The following is an 818-nucleotide window of genomic DNA, read 5'->3' as shown; positions in this document are numbered from 1 at the left end:
ATTTATTGTTTTTCAGTGTTTTTAAAAAAATGTTTCTGAAAGAAATGAAGCCAAATTTCAGGTTTCAAAGGGTTAATGGACGTTCTTATTAGTCACTTAGACGCAAAAAACGTATAAAGATAGTGTACAGGTTGATAAAATGCCAAAATCATCCTTTAAGAAACAGATTTGAAACAAATAAAAATAGTGTTTATGTTTGAACATTTTACTCTTTTTTGTAAAATTAAACATTTACAATTAGTGGAGGGTATTCCAGTTTCCCCCGTTATCTAAGAAAAAAGGCGTAAAAACCCTGCAGGTTTTACCTCGGTGCTCTTGGCGATGGCGAGGATCTTCTGCTCCTCCTTCAGGTTTCTGGAGATGATCATGGCCATGTGGACCGGGTCTTCCTGGAACCGATCCTGCAGAGACAAACACGGTTATAACAACGACTAACAAACCAAACAAAGATTAGAAATTCTCTGCTCCGGCTGGGTTCGCTCGTACCTGCAGGTTCCTCTTGATCTTGCGGATGTTGTGCTGCAGCAGGAAGTTGTTCTCCAGGGCGAAGCGGCTGTGCTGGTCGTCCAGCTGAGCCAGGAGGTCGTGGAAGCGGACGGTGGCCAGAGAGTCCTGGATCGCCACCGTGTCCCTGAGGAGCCAGACGACACAGCAACACTATGACACACGCAACCAATGACTGTTTTTATTAATCAAGTTCTACAAAAAATTTAGGTCCAAAAAGTAGTCAAGTTTCAGTAATAAATAAACACAGCAAGGCAGCAAATAGGAGACGTTCGAACAAGAGAATTTTTGTTTGATAAAGAATTACAGCTCTG

At 41.7% G+C, this 818-nt stretch overlaps 1 protein-coding gene across 1 annotated transcript; it reads right to left on the bottom strand.

The window, feature by feature from the left end:
- Positions 1–305: 305 nt before the first annotated feature.
- LOC121940302 (signal transducer and activator of transcription 1-like) lies at positions 306–657 on the bottom strand (the record flags this gene model as incomplete). The annotated part of the gene is made up of 2 exons (XM_042483100.1): positions 306–401; positions 487–657. Coding segments are annotated over 2 exons (267 nt in total), but the record flags the coding sequence as incomplete, so codon positions are not given.
- Between the last annotated feature and the right edge of the window lie 161 nt (positions 658–818).

Source organism: Plectropomus leopardus, unplaced genomic scaffold (assembly GCF_008729295.1).
Source record: "Plectropomus leopardus isolate mb unplaced genomic scaffold, YSFRI_Pleo_2.0 unplaced_scaffold83050, whole genome shotgun sequence".
Taxonomy (NCBI): Eukaryota; Metazoa; Chordata; class Actinopteri; order Perciformes; family Serranidae; genus Plectropomus; species Plectropomus leopardus.
Note: the sequence above shows the minus strand (reverse complement) of the source record. Positions and strands in the feature narration are given on the sequence as shown.